The sequence below is a fragment of the Pempheris klunzingeri genome, chromosome 20 (assembly GCF_042242105.1).
Source record: "Pempheris klunzingeri isolate RE-2024b chromosome 20, fPemKlu1.hap1, whole genome shotgun sequence".
Lineage (NCBI taxonomy): Eukaryota > Metazoa > Chordata > Actinopteri > Acropomatiformes > Pempheridae > Pempheris > Pempheris klunzingeri.
This window is the reverse complement of record NC_092031.1, coordinates 8,865,000-8,877,595: the sequence shown is the minus strand read 5'-3', so window position 1 is coordinate 8,877,595 and position 12,596 is coordinate 8,865,000. Positions and strand designations below refer to the sequence as shown.

Here is a 12,596-nt window from a genome sequence, read left to right as displayed (position 1 = left end):
ACTGTTTCAGATGCATGCTGTACTATACTGATTTTGTATGTATTTTCTCGGTGTTTGCAGACATGCATTGGTTTCAAATCAATTCTGTATGAACACCAGTTCACTGCAGAAGTGTTTCTATGTTTTTTTCTGTATTGGAGACCAAGTCCAAGTTTGGTCACAAGTCATTCAAGATGAGTCAAAGTCATGTCCCAAGACGGGCTTTCCCAGCCTTTTTCCTGGAGGCCCACAGGCCGGCATGCTTTAGATGTTTCCCTGCTCCAACACACCTGATTCATATGAATGGGTCGTACTCAGAGAGTCTGCAGAGCTGGATGATGAGTTGATCATGTGAATCTTAATTAATCTGAGACAAATCCAGGCCAGGTCCTTTAGGGTAAGGCCAATTCATGCTACAAGTCTTTATAAGCAAACTGCAAATCATGACGAAATGCACAGAATTTTCCTTTTCAACATATGTGAAATGAATTCCTCTTTAGGACAGTCGTGCTAATTTAATATGAATATATGATATATGATATATGAACATGATATCTCATGTTAGTCAGGCCTTGCAGCAAAGTTCAAATCAAGTCTCATGACCTCCTTTTTGTTTTTAAGTCTACAAGCTGTTGGAACGTGCTTGAGTTTTATAATCCACAGTGAAAATCAAATCATGAACCCTTCAACTGAATCTGCAATGAAAATGTTGCTTTGTAGTGTGCTCAAGTCCGTTTGAAACGTGTGCTGACTGGTTTTCTCCCTGTAGATGAATTAATGGAAGCCAATGGCTGCTTGAAAGGTAGAGGAAAACATGAAACAAAAAACCTAAAACAGAGCATCCATGTTTCCAAAATGGTAAGCTATAGTGTGAAGAATGTGTGGTTTGTATTACACAAACCAAAACATGCAAAGCTACAGGGAATAGTCCTTTAAGATTTAAAAATTCCTGTTGGGGGGGAAATGTTTTCCTGAGGCATTATTTCTCCAATCCTTGATGTTGTGCTGTTTTCCTCTGCAGGGCCAAAGAGGAGTCCAAGTGACAGAGTTGATTCAGAAATCCAATGTTTGGAAGGATGTTTCTGTGCCTGCGAACAGCCTCCACAGCCTCTACAAGGGTAAGTCCTACTTTGATCATGAGGAAGGCCAGAGCTAGAGTCGCTGAGCGGCTGATTCCTCGTGCACAGTGGACGAGCACCTTACCTACACGGACAAGAGACAGAATCACTTTAAGTGTCAGCTGTGTCTATATAAGGCGTGTATCTCTGGATCTGCAGGCATGTATCTGTAGCTCACGCAGCCACATAACAAGTAGAGTGTGACTTATTGTAATTTAAAGATGAATCAAATTTTCAGCTCACATCATGTACAGTGTGCTGTGATATACAATATTATCACAGTCCCTCTCTAATGTGTTTCTACTGTGAACTCGTACCTCTCTGACTCAGAGCGCCATGGATGAAATCAGCCGTCTCAGTGAAGAATGGGCTCAAGTCAAAGTCTTTACAGTCTGGTGCTTCCACTCCATGATACTGTATGTTGGTGTCTCTGTAGAAACGTGGCCCAGTGTCGATGTGCTGGGGGCCGTCTGCGGCGTTCACCACATGTGTAATTCCCAGGGACGCTAACAGGGATTTGTGCTGAGCTGTAGCCCTGTAAACCAACAAGATACTATACATGGACCGTGGTGATTTTCCTCGTCTGTAGACAGCTCTGTGAGCGTATGTTTGCAAATGCATCACTGGTGACTCAAATGTACAGATTTTCATATTTGTCCCATCAGTTGGCCATCATCAGGACTTGTTTGCAGCAACAGTTTCACAATCAGATTAACATATTGCAGCGGGGCCCTGAAGTGAGAATGTCACTTACGCATCTCCGATGTAGAGGTTGGGCCAAACCTCGTTGACAGCTCCAGTGGGGCGTCTGTTCTTCAGCAGAAGGCTGAGCAGATCGCAGGTGGGTGGTGTCTGATACTCTGGCTCCTCCTCTGGACTCATATCTGCATCTTTCATTTTACTCTTGTATAATTATCACAAACATTTACAAACTCAACACAGCGATAACTGTTATATCTTTTCTCCAAATTCTTCATGTCACTGGATGGAAAATTTGGTAAACGGTAAAAAGCACTTTTAAACTGTAAACTCTGAGCAGCTCACCCTGGTTTGTATCTGAGCGGAGTGTCAGTGTTGTTTAGAGGCCGAGGCCCTGCTGGAACGAAACAGCTGAAGATGCCAGAGTGTGGGGAAGGAGCACGGAGGACTATTTATTCCTCAGATGACTGTGACAGAAAACAGGCTGCTTGTGTGGCGACAACTTCAACTACAAGACCACAGCAGTGCTTACAGTTGTAATCGTGAGTCCATCATTCAAGACATGGTGAGATTATCACAATGGGTCAGTTGAAATCACATCGAATTGTACCAAATATAGAGAATTTAAGTTATTTTTATCTTTTATATGTTGCTTCTTCATTATTTCCTTCAATAGTTAAGCACTGTGTTGTGAATGATTCATGTTTTTATGTTTATTTTCAAATGTAAAGCACGTAGAGATTTCTTTTATAATGAAATGTGCTTCATAAATAAAGCTGCCTTTATTCATTTCAAATCATCTGAGGAGACTAAACCAACAATTTATTTATTCTGCTAACATAAATGTAGCCACTGCCTGGTATTATCATCCAAAAACTATGAAAAACACAAAAGACCTGTTGCCTTTGATGATGTATTCCCTTATTTTGGATGGATATGGACATGATAGTTTTTCCATTTCTGGAGAGTAGCTCTGACTCAGGCATTGAGCACGCTTGGTGACGCAGTTTACCATAAGCACTGCCAAAAGAAGAAGAAGAACTCAATCTCACCTAGAGGTCCATTTAGCAGCTGTTGAGGTTTCAGACATATCACATGATCTTCACCAGCACCCATTTGTCATATAATTATAGATTCACATTTTTTTTCGGATCACTTTTATGGCGTTTTTAGTTTTTTAGTAGCTAGAGGGTTCTGTCTCATGTCTGTGTATTAACTATGGAGACAGAGCTGAGAGCCAATTAGCTTTGCATGAAGACTGCAGGGGGGGAAAAAAACACATACCAACATTTTATAACTAACACATTATATTTGTTTCATCACATTTGTGTGTGTTGTAGTGTTATGTGTGTTAATTAGTAAGCTTTAGAGAAGCCAGGCTCACTGTTTATGCTAAGCTAAGATCTCCTGGCTCTAGCTTTATATCTAGCAAATAGAAATGAGAGTGGTCTCAATCTATTTCTCGGCAAGAAAGCCAATGGAAATATTTCTCAAATTGTTAAATTATTCATTTAAGGACTTCTTTTTCACAAAGACTTTAATGTTGAGATTCAACAGCAGTTGGAAACAGCAGACAACACCATAAAGTCCATTAGTAGTTGCTCTTTCTTTATAACAGTTGTGTTTATTGTAAAGAACTAATAATCCACCCAGTGCAAGTTTATGGCTCTTTTATTTGTTGTTTTTTGTTTTTGCAAAATAATGGATACGTGTCTACGCAGGAAATACTGTTTTTTAGGATCAAGTCATTGTTGGTTTTAATCATTAAATAGTGCATTAAAATAAATGTGATAACTTCTTCACAAAAAATGTTATTCATCTTACAAAGAAAAGACAATTACAACATGTTTTTTACAGTCATATCTCTGTTGTAAATATCTACTACGAATGTCGATAGGCGCCAACAATAAAATCCAAATTTCTGCACTGATTTTATTCTCAAGTCTTCCCGTCGACACTCCAGCTCCTCGAGGATCTCTGGCAGTGCAGCTGTTGGTCCAGCTCTCGGAGCTGCTCCAGGAAGCCAGCATTAGGTGAGATGTTCCTGTTGGCGCTGACGCCTTTGATTGCGTCCACCAGCGTCATGTTCTCGTAGATCATCAGGTAGGCCAGAACTAAGGTGGACGAGCGGCTGATACCCATTGCACAGTGGACAAACACTTTACCTGCCGATCAGAGGAAAGAAGAGCACAACATCACTTCCTGTGGATCAGTCTACCGGCTCTACCAGCTCCATTTCTCTATTTACAACCCTGCCATGACTGGATTATTGTAGTCAACTTTATTCTAATGTCTAATTTGTTACTCACTGTGGATTAAAAGCCATGCACATCACAGTGAGGAGTACTTCTAACTCCTGACTAAAAGTTTTCAACAATGTTGCAACAAATGTTTCTACACACGGTAATCCCTGGTTCCTTATCGGGCGTGAGGATTAGGGCGCATAGGAGCGCGTAATTGAACTGTCTTGGCGTCTGTGTATTTCTGCCGGGGATTACTGTAGGCCCCGCCACACACTGGAGCCCCCGATCAGCCAGCATGTGAATGAGGAGGCCTCATCTTATTACTGTCATGTCAGATACCAACTTCACTTTGCATAACAGGCCAGGAAGGCACAAGCCACAAACATAATTGTGTAATTTCCATGTCCAATAAAAGTGTTGCTTACAAATTACCAGGGCAATCCATTTAAAACCAATTTTCCTGGCCAAGGTCTGAGCTTATGAGAAGATTACCGTGGGGGAAAGATATTAGCTTGATATTATGTTTAGTGTTTGATTTGCATTTTAATGACTAATACAACTGGGGGCTGCTGTAATGGGAATTGACTGACAAATGTTTCCGTACTTTGCCCTGCAGAAAAAAAAAAATGTCTTCGCCAAGTTAATGTGTGAGAATGATGAGAAATATCTTGAGCACAGTGAGAGCTCCTCACCTGTGGGCGAGCTCAAAGCGCTCTTGATAAAATTGGCCGCCGAGTAAAAGAAGGGACTCAGGTTAAAGGATGGCATGTCAAAAGCTTCCACTCCATGATAAGTGATTTTGGTGTCTCGGTAGAAGCTGGGCCCTGTGTTCACGCTGAACTTCCCGTCAGCAGCATTAAGCACATGGGTGATGTGGTGGGCCTGGAGGGTCCGCTTGTCTTTGGCTGCATACCTAAAGGGAAAAAGCTTAATTATATGTCGCTGCAGATAAGCGAAAGAGGGGTGTGTAGTTTCCAGGAGCACGGTTCATGATAGCGAACAATACATATGACCACTGTGCAATAGGGACAGCTTATAAATGATTTAGAGGTTGTCATACTTGTGATTAATAAAACATTTATCTGTGCTTTATAGATAATTAATACGATGTTTAAAGCATACAGTAGAAGAACCTTTGTATTGTCAACTTGTGGACTCGCATTTAAGCTATGAAACCTTTTGTTGTTGGTAAATAGTAAACAACAATAAATAGATGAAAACAACTTGCAAACTGATGTCAGTGAAGTCTGTGGATGATACAGAGATGCTGTTTCTGGAAAGATTAGTTTTTATCCTATTTTTACATGCAGTTTTCTGTACTTTAAACACCACTAACAAAATTAATTTACTATGCTAACATTTTGCATACAGCCTAATGTTTATGCAATGGGTTAGCTTGGTAACATGCTAATGTTTAGCATATTTAGCAACTAAATATGCTAAACAGTTAGTTTAGTTACTAAACGGAAAACTGATGATTAATGAAAGGGCCTGAGGTAATTTACAGCCCAAAAGTACCATATAGCTACTAATTTATTACTGAAACTGCCAAACCTGCAGGAGATTTTTGCCAATAGGGGGCAGCAGATGTCAATACTAACATATAACCATACGTTGATTTGACGAACTATTTATATAATAGCTTATATGATGCAAGATTTATTTGGAGTCATGTATAAAGCTGCTTGATGGCTGTAAGTCCAATGTTTGCTCTCTTTTAGCTCTGTTTTTGGTAAATATCTTGCTCCACTTTGTTCACCACCTAATTAGTCACTAACTTTACCATTTAATGCTGGACAGGCAGTGTGTTTTAAAGTTTTGTAACGTTTCATTGATGACAATTTGCATATATTGTTTATTAGTATTCCTTATAAAGCATGAAATTAGAAGGATTTTCTTTACTCAGTCTCACATATCTCCAATATAGATCCTGGGATGAACCTCATCCAGATGGCTGTTGCTCCCTCTCTTTGTCCACATCAGCCTCTTGAGCTCTGAAGCCGGGGGAGTTTCATACCTGCCTTCTGCCCCCTCAGGGCTCGCCAAGCAGCTGAGGCCTCTGGGCATGTCTGGATGCTCCACTTCTGCTTTTACAACCTGTCGCTTAAAAGTACCACATATGATTTTCTAACAGAGTTCAATTCGAGTTTCAGCAGTCGGTTTGTTGAACAGACAGAGCTTGTCACAGCTATGAAATTTGGGCCACACTGATTGCTGAGAACTCATCAAAATGGTTAGAAATGTTTTTTTCTTTATCGGGCTCATCTGTAGTTTGAGAAAGGAAATGCAGATACAGTTTCAGACACCATCTGATTTTTCTCTGAATGCTAAGCAACTCCATTGATGGCTATTCATCTTTAATATTGAAAGAGAAATAGGGATTTTAGTGTGGGATGTTAATTACAACATCAGGAGTACTGATGACCTTATGACGTTCTCATTATTTTGTCTACAGTTCAGCAGCACTTGGTAGATGTATTCATCTCCAGAGATAAAGGAAATTGGCATTAAAGGCCTATAAACATCAGCTATTCATTTCCTGCAGGCAAGTCTAACCTGCGCATTTACAATTTACACATTGGGCTTTAGAAAGACTTATTCTATGTGTACTGTATACATTAGCATCCATTTAGGCAGCTGTGAGATCCTGCTCCAGGCTCAGGACGTACAAACGATGTGTATGCATTGTTACAGTAGAGAAACCAATGGCAGCTCAGCGTCTTATTTGCATTCTGCTGGTGTGTGTAGACATGATGTGGCACTCAGGGTTTGGAGACTTATTGTCGTGTCCACGGGGATGAGTCATTGAGACCAAATCTGTTTCAGTGACCTTTTGTTCAGCTGCTGTGGCATACGGAGGTGCACTCAAACATCATGATGGCTTTATCCATCTCCGCATGTGCATGTGTACGCGAGAAAGGCTGCATCTGACCCAGCATAAGCTTCACGTATATGAGCGTGTGTGTGTTGAAGGCAGTGTAAAGTGTGTCTTTTGCACAAGTACAACATGTGCTCAGAGTACCTGGAGGCTCTTCTTTCTCCTCATTGATCTATAAGTACAACCCTTCCCTCCCTCCCACTGTCAGGGCAGAGAACTGATTTCCCTGGTGCACATGTTGAGCTGCAGCGCTGCTTTCATAGCCTCCCCCCTTAGGCTAACCTGTCCTTCCTGCTCTACTTCTGTGTAATTAAAGATGCTATGTATGGGAAAGTGCCCACGGTTAACATGGAGGGCAAATAAAAATGGCTTTTTTACCTCCTCCGGGCCTCTACTCGGTGGTTTTATGAATTACACTTCCCTCTTTAGCCTTTCGGATGTGGTTCGTCTGGATTTGTGAACAAATTAATAAAAGGAGAAAGTGTGTAAATCCACCAGGCAATGCAGTATCACCACAGTACATACTCATATTATAAAAGTGCTTCATAATCATGTTTTACCTCGTAAACAAAGGTATACAATACAATAAATCCATACACTGTTTATAGACTCTGTAATGAATATTTTCCAACATGGACTACTATCTGCAGCAAATTCATAAGAACACATTGTGAGTAGACACTTGCCTTGGCTGGAAACGTTGCTTTTCAAGGTCTCTCTGTGCAAGAGCTACATGTAGGTCGACAGCACAACTGTCTGCGTTCTCCTTGGTAATCTACCCTGCAACCTTTTTTGCTATTTTAACATCTGAATCTCAGCCCAAAATAATTCTGGCATCATCTTCTGCATTCCTTAAAGGTTACCCGAGCTACCAGCACAGGAGGGAGGATAGGACACGGCTTTTTTCAATAGCAAGAGAATTAGATCAGTGCTGCTATACTTGAGCTTAAATCTGTCACAGTCTCTGCTTAGATTTTTTTCTCTACAGTGAAATGTGTTTAAATCAAAGCCCAGACAGGTCAGGATTTCTGATTGGTCATCGAAAGCACAAAAACAGATAAACAGTATTTTTCAACACATCTCTTGAAGAACTGGGCAATTTATAACACCTACAACTACAATATGGACATGCACTGTGTTGGCTAAAGAATAAAAATAGCATGTCAACAAGACCTACATAAGTGTAGAGAAATGCACAAACAATACAAGCATATCTTTTTAGTTCATTCTTTACAACATTTATTTTCTTGTACCAAATTAAAATGTCCATAGATGAAACCTTTAGATTTAACTTCTGACTGCAACATTATAAATCATCTATCATGTAACTCTGTGCAGGTTTTCACATCTTGTTATTTCTCTGTAATAATATTTGCAGGTGTTATTTGCCACGAACTGTTCATTTTAATGCTAGTGAAGTTATGAATGTGTGTTTGTGCATGTATACTATGTGTGTGAGGTTGAGAGATAATGATGTATAACAAATAGGAATCATTGCTCCAGTAGATACATGTGTGTACCTTTTTGTATCTGACATTCCTAATGTTTCTACAGATGACAATCAAAAGACCGGAAAGCTTTTGATATACAGATGACAAGTAGCTTGACGAATACACCAAAGGAATCTCGTACTGTGAACACTGATGGGTTGGTCTTGTTAAAGAGACAGATGCTGTAGATTGATTCCCATTTTGAGTATGAAGGTTGAAAAAATGATGCTTTGTGAAACATTTTTTTCAGACATTTTGGTCCTTTCTGCTGTAATACAAAGTGAGGCGCTGAAGAAAAAAGCATCTTACAAGAATGAGACGTGAAGGCACAACTAGAAATAAAAAGTTGTAAATCATCCTCATCGTTATGCTTCATCATTCAGTCTTGTCTCAGCTTTCATTTCACATTATATTAAGTTTTAATTTGTTTTGCAACCAAACTTTCTTTTTGTCAGGACATTCTTTAGTTTTTAACATAACCATCTCCAAACACACCGAAAACAAAACACCCAAAGAAAGTCTATAGCCATGGCAGCAATACAATTCATCCTGGCAAGATCCTGAGCCACAAAATGTAAGGCTTGGAGCGGGGATGGTGCCAGAGGAAAGGCCAGGTTGTTAATGCCACATGTAAAAAACTGCGTGTCTTCTGAAGTCTTCAGATTTGACACTGATTGACTTTCTTCCAGTTTGACTGTCAGCCTCAGCTGTACTTAGGCTTAGCTGTGCATCAGGCTGAATGCTAACATGTGTTAGCATGCCTACTACCATCATGCTTCTGTGCAAGTTAGCAAGTAGCCTACTGGATGCTAGCGTACTGTTAGCGTCTAATATTTACAATACCATGTCAACATGTTAACATTAGCATGTTAATTTGCTAATAATTAGCATGTTTAGTATATTAGCATGTCAACATCTGTTTAATTAGCTTGTTACTTTGCTAATATTTAGCACGCAATGCTTTGTATATTAGCATGTCAGCATAAGTATAATTAGCATATTAATTTGCTAATATTTAGCATACAGTGTTTAGTATATTAGCATGGCAGCATCTGTATAATTAGGTTGTTACTTTGCTAATATCTAGCATGCGATGCTTAGTATATTAGCATGTAAACATCTGTATAATTAGCATATTAATTTGCTAATATTTAGCATACAGTGTTTAGTATATTAGCATGTAAACATCTGTATAATTAGCATGTTAATTTGCTAATATTTAGCATACAGTGTTTAGTATATTAGCATGTAAACATCTGTATAATTAGCATGTTAACATATGTGCTAAAACATTGCTTCGTAGTTTAAAAAATTGAGCTATGAGAGTGCAAATTTTGCTTCCTTACATTAACATTCAGCATGTTAATATGTTATTATGTTACCATATCAACATTTAAGATGCTAATGTCATAAGTGTTATTAAATGTATTGTAATCATTCTTGTCTGTTTGGCATGCTATGTTCATCTCACCAACAACTGAGTCTGACAGGATATCAGTCATTAGTTGAACCAAATTTCATGGCAACCTATTGACTGTAGACTGTAGTCTGGACTGCTGGACCAACAGACTGACCAGCATCCCCATCCCTAGAGACCACGCTGCTGTGTGGCTAAAAGGCGTGAGCTTCTCTCGATTACAGGATCTGACATGTTTTCTTTTTCCTAGTCAGCTGAAGATCCAGATCCAGCAGCAAAGCCAGGAAATTCTTGTTGGGGTAGATGGCTCTCTTCTGGATCAATTTCTGCAAAGCCTGTTTGAGCGTGAGGTGACGGTAGATCATGAGGTACGCTAACACCAAGGTCGATGACCGGCTCATTCCCATGATGCAGTGCACCAGAACTTTCCCTGAAGAACAGACAAGATGAAGAGAATGTGAGGGAAGGATTAGCGAGAGGCCTCAGCCTTATTAATATCATACATGGCTGCCCATCTCACGCTGTGGCCTTTTCTTTTTCCTGCTGTGAGCTAAAAATAGTTCCCACAATTCATTGCCTTTGTTCACTTAAGGTCCCCTTGCAGACTGGGCCCAACTGTCTCTTTAATCCCAACTTGTCCTCTGCTTGATAGCTTCTTTGAAAGGAGCCATGGTCACATTATAGACTTAAATTCTGCAAGGTAAGACCCTTATTATTACTGCTGGCTGAAAATACACTACCAGTTGTGTTACAATGTGGTAGCAGGTGACATTGAAAGGATGGCATGATGGGAGAATTTGAGTGGATGGTTTTATAAAGGATTTATGGAGTGAAATAAAAGAACTGACATGCAGGGATTTTAAAAACTACCATATTTTTGCAGCAAATGACTCTATCTATAGCTACTGAATTATATAATTAAAAAGTCACAGGGATAATTCATGCGAAAAAGACGCCTGGAGGAGTCTTACCATCAGGTGACTTCAGAGCTTTATGAATGAAATCAGCTGCAGGCTTGAAGTAAACATCCAGATCAAAGTGTGTCGAGTCATCTGCTGGAATGCCACAATACACAAAGGCGTTGCCATAAAAGCTTTGGTTCCCTATGCTGCCTCGCTTGGAGTGTGCAGCGTTTAATACATGAGTTATACCTAAATTCAGCAAGGCAGCCTTGTTTTGGGCTACTGCCCTAGCAAGACAAAGAGACAGAGAGAGGTTCGAGACTCGTGTGAATGCTAAGCATCACAGCAAGTGTTTTTATACCAGAATAACACAATCATTTGCAGGGGTTATGTAAAAGATCATGTTTAACATTGCAAGTTAACATGTTTCACATTTGCTTGCAAGGCCAACTCATTAAGTGAGGTTGAAATTTGAAATAAAATGTATACTTACACATTCCCTATGTATATTTTTGGCCAAACCTCATCAACTTCATTGAGATGTAGTTTGCATGAATCCAAAACCTTCTGCAAATCCTTCACGGTCAGATATTCTTTTCTCTTGTCTTTCAGGGCCGACATTTTAAGTCCAAATCCCCTGTCTTGGATCGATTACTGGTCCAAATGTTTGTTGTATTAAAGCAGTTCCCGTCAACTCCGGCTCAGGATGATCTGTGCGAGCAGGTGTTTATCTGCTGTCACTGGACAGTTACCCAATTTAGTGCTTAACCTAGCGTGTAGTCTTACCCGTGCAGAGGGCAGAACAACAAACAGAGCAGCCCTGGCTCTGCTTTTCACACTGCTGTGGCACTCTAATTTAATAAGCCCCAAACAGAGATGAATCATTCCATAAAGCAGTGATAATTGGATATAATTAAGGACAAAATGTTTAAGTGCATTGCTTATGTTGGATGACAGAAAGTCCAGTGTAATGCAGCATTTATGGAACAGAACTACTGCAACCGCTTCACACAGCTAGTTTACTGCTCTGACATAAATATCTTGTGAAAGCAAATTGGCTGAAGAGGGGAAAAAATGAAGCTTTGCTGCCGGCTGCACACGACATCAAACAGCCCTCACACGGCTGCAAATGTCTCTTTTAACCCTCCTGTTATGTTGCAGGTCAATTTCACCCATTTCAGCTCTTAAATGGAAGAAGAACATAATTAACCTCGCTGTTAAGCCATGAAATGTAATGACTTTTCTTCATTCTGGGTCATGAATACGCATGTAAAATGCGGCCGTGATGATGTGTTGTGAGAAGTCAGCGCTGAGGTTGTACACAAAATCAGTCAATAAAGGTCTCAGGGTCATTTTGACCTGGAGACAGTTATTGATTGATTATTTAAAGTTCTGCTTCTGCTTATTGATGTATATACAACATTGTAAGTGGTGGAAAACAAATCCCACCTTATGTATATATATATATATATATATATATATATATAATATGTTGCAAATATGATCGGCCTGCTGGTAGATGTGAGATCAAGATACAGGTTTGGCTTGGCAAAGTTTGTTAGATACTGTTTGTAGAAACACGACTATAATCTTATATAATGATACTAGAATACACACATGAGCAAATGCTTACAGCCTTTTATAAAGTATTTATTAACTATCAATACATCCATCATTCACAGACGTGTTTACAACTGTTAATAAAGACATGTTGTTATATATGGTCACAACTGTTTAAATGGTGATTATAGACAGTATAGCTGTTGACAATTACATTGATAATAAATTCAAAATGTCTCTAACTAATACTGTGTGATAAGCCATCAACTGATTGCCCATATGCTGCTTATAACATTGTTCAATTCACACA

At 39.6% G+C, this 12,596-nt stretch overlaps 3 protein-coding genes across 6 annotated transcripts; all 3 read right to left on the bottom strand.

The window, feature by feature from the left end:
* Positions 1-950: 950 nt before the first annotated feature.
* On the bottom strand, positions 951-2,242 carry LOC139220050 (dual specificity phosphatase 29-like). The gene is made up of 4 exons (XM_070852102.1): positions 2,142-2,242; positions 1,852-2,000; positions 1,415-1,632; positions 951-1,182 (listed from the first exon to the last, which is right to left on the bottom strand). Exons 2-4 carry the CDS (start codon positions 1,992-1,994, stop codon positions 959-961), a joined length of 585 nt encoding a protein of 194 aa, XP_070708203.1. The 5' UTR covers positions 1,995-2,000; positions 2,142-2,242; the 3' UTR covers positions 951-958.
* Positions 2,243-3,462: 1,220 nt separating this feature from the next.
* On the bottom strand, positions 3,463-7,678 carry LOC139219537 (dual specificity phosphatase 29-like). 2 transcript variants are annotated; one of them, XM_070851431.1, is made up of 5 exons: positions 7,604-7,678; positions 7,296-7,365; positions 5,952-6,142; positions 4,732-4,952; positions 3,463-3,961 (listed from the first exon to the last, which is right to left on the bottom strand). In XM_070851431.1, exons 3-5 carry the CDS (start codon positions 6,104-6,106, stop codon positions 3,735-3,737), a joined length of 603 nt encoding a protein of 200 aa, XP_070707532.1. In that variant the 5' UTR covers positions 6,107-6,142; positions 7,296-7,365; positions 7,604-7,678; the 3' UTR covers positions 3,463-3,734. The 2 variants fall into 2 exon arrangements, with proteins under 2 accessions (XP_070707532.1, XP_070707533.1); XM_070851432.1 differs by having other exon boundaries at positions 5,942-6,136.
* A 512-nt stretch (positions 7,679-8,190) lies between these two features.
* LOC139219538 (dual specificity protein phosphatase 13A-like) lies at positions 8,191-11,444 on the bottom strand. Of its 3 annotated transcripts, none has more exons than XM_070851434.1 (4): positions 11,220-11,444; positions 10,976-11,013; positions 10,796-10,879; positions 8,191-10,254 (listed from the first exon to the last, which is right to left on the bottom strand). In XM_070851434.1, exons 1-4 carry the CDS (start codon positions 11,345-11,347, stop codon positions 10,043-10,045), a joined length of 462 nt encoding a protein of 153 aa, XP_070707535.1. In that variant the 5' UTR covers positions 11,348-11,444; the 3' UTR covers positions 8,191-10,042. The 3 variants fall into 3 exon arrangements, with proteins under 3 accessions (XP_070707535.1, XP_070707536.1, XP_070707534.1); XM_070851435.1 differs by having other exon boundaries at positions 10,796-10,876; XM_070851433.1 differs by having other exon boundaries at positions 10,796-11,013.
* Positions 11,445-12,596: the final 1,152 nt, after the last annotated feature.

Coding starts and splice junctions, on each gene's coding strand:
- LOC139219537 (XM_070851431.1), bottom strand. CDS start 6,106: ATGCCCAGAGGCCTCAGCTGCTTGGCGAGCCCTGAGGGGGCAGAAGGC. Junction 4,953..5,951: donor AGGATCTATATTGGAGATAT/GTGAGACTGAGT, acceptor TTTTCCCTTTAG/GTATGCAGCCAAAGACAAGC. Junction 3,962..4,731: donor CGCTTTGAGCTCGCCCACAG/GTGAGGAGCTCT, acceptor TCTGATCGGCAG/GTAAAGTGTTTGTCCACTGT.
- LOC139220050 (XM_070852102.1), bottom strand. CDS start 1,994: ATGAAAGATGCAGATATGAGTCCAGAGGAGGAGCCAGAGTATCAGACA. Junction 1,633..1,851: donor AACCTCTACATCGGAGATGC/GTAAGTGACATT, acceptor GTTGGTTTACAG/GGCTACAGCTCAGCACAAAT. Junction 1,183..1,414: donor TGGCGCTCTGAGTCAGAGAG/GTACGAGTTCAC, acceptor TTGTCCGTGTAG/GTAAGGTGCTCGTCCACTGT.
- LOC139219538 (XM_070851433.1), bottom strand. CDS start 11,347: ATGTCGGCCCTGAAAGACAAGAGAAAAGAATATCTGACCGTGAAGGAT. Junction 11,014..11,219: donor AAAATATACATAGGGAATGT/GTAAGTATACAT, acceptor TTGTCTTGCTAG/GGCAGTAGCCCAAAACAAGG. Junction 10,255..10,795: donor AGCTCTGAAGTCACCTGATG/GTAAGACTCCTC, acceptor TCTGTTCTTCAG/GGAAAGTTCTGGTGCACTGC.